Here is a 4,431-nt window from a genome sequence, read left to right as displayed (position 1 = left end):
TTTTTTTTTTTTAAGGGATGATAAAGCACACACATAAATAGATTCTGTGTCTGAGTCATTAGACCTTTATGGCGTTATGTGTTAGAAATGAGTCATTTATTGTTGAAGGGAAGATGCAGCTGTTACGTTTTCTAGAGAGATAAGACCTCTGTAGTATTTTCTATAAGTGGAAAAAGTCAAATGAGCTGTCCATTCAGCTGTTGTTCAGCAGCTGACTGTTATAGTAAGGCATAAAATATAATTGTGCTGATTGTAGTAAATCTTTCAAGGTATATATTTCAATGAAACACTACCTATGGTTGAAAATAAACCATGATTTCAATAAACTTGAGTGATGTTATAACTGTGTATATCTTGCATTCAAATAGTTGTCTTTTTGTCATTCAAAGAAAAGTATGTAATATATGAGTAAAAAGCATACTCTGAGCAAAGTACAGTCTTTCATCAAGGTGCGTTAAATAGCTTCAGATTTCCTTTGTATTACCACCATATATGCTCCCAGTCTAAACTTTGAATTTTCACCATATGCGTAAATTTTCCAAATTCATGGTTCTTAAACTACTTGATTAATTTGGATCTTTTACCTAAAATTGAGATTTAAAAAATTGTTTTTGTTAAGATCTGTTAAATAATGTACATGTGCTATATTACATTTGTTTTTTTTCTCTTGTCTGTTCTACTTATTAGGTTCTGTCTTCAGTTTAGTTTTACAGCAGCTAATACGGTTTTTAAAATAATCAGATGTGAGGGAATTGGTGATGTTTATAGATGATCTGAAATGCGGAATGATTGTTTGGAAGTGGGAGGTAGACCTAATTTTAAATTATTGTTAAAAACAGTGCTTTACCTGAATAACTTATACTTTAAGAATTGTTTATTTCTAAATAAATACAACCAAATCAGTGATAAGAAGCGGCTCAAAATTCATTTTTTTAAATCTGTATCTTAAAAAATGCTGATGTATGTAATAAAAATTATTTTAGAATAGAGATAATTTATATAGTAAAGTCAAGGTCTTTTTAATATCTCTGTGACTAAAACTTCATTTATAGTCTGTAGCAAGGCAAGGTATTAAGCAACTTTCTGACAAAGTAAACAGTAATTGCAGCTGACAAGTTGATTAGCAATACTTGTATTTGAGAATACTGATAAAGTGTATGTTTATGATCTTGCTCATAGCTGTCTTACTGAGGGTCAGATTCTGCCGTCCTTCCTCATGTCAAGTAATTTCTTACATTGCAAGTAATCTCACTGATTAAATGTGGAGAGTGATGGCAAAACCTGACCATAGTGACTAAAAGCAACAGTTGCTTCTTTCAGTCTTTGACAGCTGTGAGAACAACTCTTTATTTTTTTCCAAACCATGCATCCTAAATTCCAACCTGTAAGACTAGGTACCTATATTTAGCTAGTGAGATTAAGTTGCAGAGGCTTCAGGCAGGGCAAAGCACATTGGTCTGTCTTTTTTACAGACAGACATTTGGGCAGACAACAGCTAAAGCTTTCTGCTCCCTCCCTTCCCCACGTATTTGCAAAATGGATTCCCAAAGGGAACTCACTGAAGAACTCAGACTCTACCAATCCACCCTTCTTCAGGATGGCCTCAAAGAACTCCTGGAAGAGAAAAAATTTGTAGATTGCTCCCTAAAAGCTGGTGACAGAAGTCTGCCTTGCCACAGATTGATTCTGTCAGCATGTAGCCCTTATTTTCGTGAGTATTTCTTATCTGAGCAAAATGAAGAGAAAAAGAAGGAGGTAGTTCTAGATAACGTTGATCCCAACATCCTGGATATGATTGTCAAATACCTTTATTCAGCAACTATTGATCTTAATGATTCTAACGTGCAAGATATTTTTGCTTTGGCCAGTCGCTTCCAGATCCCTTCTGTATTCACCGTGTGTGTCTCCTATCTTCAGAAGAGGCTTGCTGTCGGTAACTGTCTGGCTATCCTTCGATTAGGTGTTCTGCTTGATTGCCCAAGACTTGCATTTTCTGCCCGTGATTTTGTCTCAGATCATTTTGTGCAGATCTGCAAAGAAGAGGACTTCCTGCAGCTTGCACCAAATGAACTTATCTCAGTTATTTCACCTGACAGCTTAAACGTAGAGAAGGAAGAACTGGTATTTGAAGCAGTAATGAGATGGGTTCGGTCAGACAAGGAGAACAGAGTAAAGAGCCTAGGAGAAGTTTTTGACTGCATACGTTTTCGTCTTATGCCAGAAAAATATTTCAAAGAACACGTTGAGAAGGATGATATAATTAAAAGCAACTCAGATATTCAGAAAAAAGTAAAGATTATTAAGGATGCTTTTGCTGGAAAACTGCCTGACTCTAGCACAAATAAAGAAAAGTCAAACAAAGGGGAAGTAAATGGTGATGTAGGAGATGAAGATTTGCTGCCAGGCTACTTAAATGACCTTCCCAGGCACGGCATGTTTGTCAAAGACCTAATTCTCCTGGTTAATGACACTGCTGCGGTAGCTTATGATCCTCTCGAAAATGAATGCTATCTGGCAGCCCTGGCAGAACAGATTCCCAGAAACCATTCCAGTATAGTCACCAAACAAAATCAGGTCTACATTGTTGGAGGACTGTATGTGGAAGAGGAGAACAAAGATCAGCCTTTCCAATCGTACTTCTTCCAGGTATAAGCTTTATAATTATTGGTGTGGTAAGTGCTTATAAGAGTTATTATTAAGGTACTTAGAATCTGTGCAAGTGAATTGTCAAGACTCTGTATGGTCAGTGGAGAGTAGTTCCAATAGAAAGCTCTTCTTGTCTCACAGATATAAATTAAACCAAGGGTCTTGTACCTTCTCTTTCAAGATCAAACCCATGGTGAGATCTCAGGAAAGACTAACTTGTATATAGATATAATGTTTGTCTTGTGTGTGAAATATCTTTAGGACAGAATAATATCTGTATTTTAAATGTCAGTTTTTCACTGAAATTTCACAAGTCCTTTTGTCATATTTACATCTGAAAACCTAAGGGCATTCTAAAACATAATTTATTGGTAGAAGGTTGTTCTCATGGCAAGCTGTCAATGTCAGTATACTAACTACCATGTTTCAACTGAGTGCAAAATTTTAATGTGTATAAATCTTTATAAAGCCAATTAATACAAACTAACTTCCATGACATTTCAGAAAAGCAGCAAAATAACAATTTGGCATGCTTACATTAGAAACGAATTCTGTTGTATATTTAGTTATCTGTCTACATGCTATTTTTTTAAAGTTTAAATGATCTTAGGGTGAATTATACAGTGTGCTACTGGCCATGGTCTGTTTTTAGGCACGTTGACCTGAAAGTGTGAAAGTAGGTCCTCTGACAATATGAAGCAAAACAGAGTGACAGTCAGTGATAGGATTCTAAAACCTTCACATATCTAAAAATGAAAATACTGAGTGTTTATAGCATTATGGTTCACTGATTTCGCAGACCATGAAAGAGCTGGTTCCAAAAATTTCTTAAAGCTATGAGAGGAAAGTCATTTTGCTAGAGGGGGATTAGCACTGTTTCATGTCCCTTTATGGGTGAAAAATGCTAATCAGTGAAGTGCAGAACTTGTTGCAGCTATATTCTTTCAATAGGTATACCAAATTGATGTATTTCTGTACATAATCCAGAGCTGAATAATGACGCTACTAGATAGGGGTCTCTGAAAAACTAAACTTCAAGAGGGATACTAAAAATTGATTAAACGTTGAGAATGCTACTTTATATGTCTAAATTAATAGCCTGAAATCCTGCTTCCTCACTTGTCCATCTTATAGTTCCTTATTGCCATTAATGCATATAGTTAAAATACTTTTCTGCGTTACTCACCTGGCTGCTCTGAAAAATGTTAATACGGTGCCATACCACATTCACTTCCTAATGGTCCTTTCTCTGCTAGTAATGCACCTGTTACTCTGTTATTACAACCTGTTACCAAATGGTTTGGTAGCTGGTAACCTAGGACAAAACCAGGCTGCCACAGGCTCAAAAACGCAGGACTAATTATTTATTGCTCTATCAACTGCGCAGATGTCATCTTCAAGACTGATACAGGAATTAGGCTGTCACCTGCGATCTGCATGTTTTGACCTCTACCCAAATCTAGCTCCTGGGGCAACCCACAGCCTTGCACTACCCTTCACCATTGCTGTAGAACTAGTTCAGTAGGAGTGGCCCATCTAATCTGGGAGATGCATTTTATCTTGACTATGGAACACGCTTCTAGAAAAAAAAATGTCACTGAGCTAAACCCAGATCTGATTGCTTTGACTGAACTTTTTCTCATTTTACATCAAATGCACTTACACTCAAGCCAACTCAGATTTTACCTTTCCTGCCTGTACGTTATCAACCAAATCTATATGCCGTAGAAGAGAAAAAATACCATATGCTAGGAGCATTCAGGTTGAATGTTATTAGATATTAAA

The 4,431-nt window shown here is 36.2% G+C and overlaps 1 protein-coding gene across 1 annotated transcript; it reads left to right on the top strand.

Moving 5' to 3' along the window:
* Nucleotides 1-6: 6 nt before the first annotated feature.
* LOC104911717 (kelch-like protein 41) lies at nucleotides 7-2,652 on the top strand. The gene has a single exon (XM_031554213.1). It carries the CDS (start codon nucleotides 1,537-1,539, stop codon nucleotides 2,650-2,652), a length of 1,116 nt encoding a protein of 371 aa, XP_031410073.1. The 5' UTR covers nucleotides 7-1,536.
* Nucleotides 2,653-4,431: the final 1,779 nt, after the last annotated feature.

This window comes from Meleagris gallopavo, chromosome 7 (assembly GCF_000146605.3).
Source record: "Meleagris gallopavo isolate NT-WF06-2002-E0010 breed Aviagen turkey brand Nicholas breeding stock chromosome 7, Turkey_5.1, whole genome shotgun sequence".
Taxonomy (NCBI): Eukaryota; Metazoa; Chordata; class Aves; order Galliformes; family Phasianidae; genus Meleagris; species Meleagris gallopavo.
This window is presented reverse-complemented; position numbering and strand designations above follow the sequence as displayed.

Excerpts from the sequence above, each read along its gene's own strand:
- LOC104911717 (XM_031554213.1), top strand. The coding sequence starts at position 1,537 with ATGGATTCCCAAAGGGAACTCACTGAAGAACTCAGACTCTACCAATCC.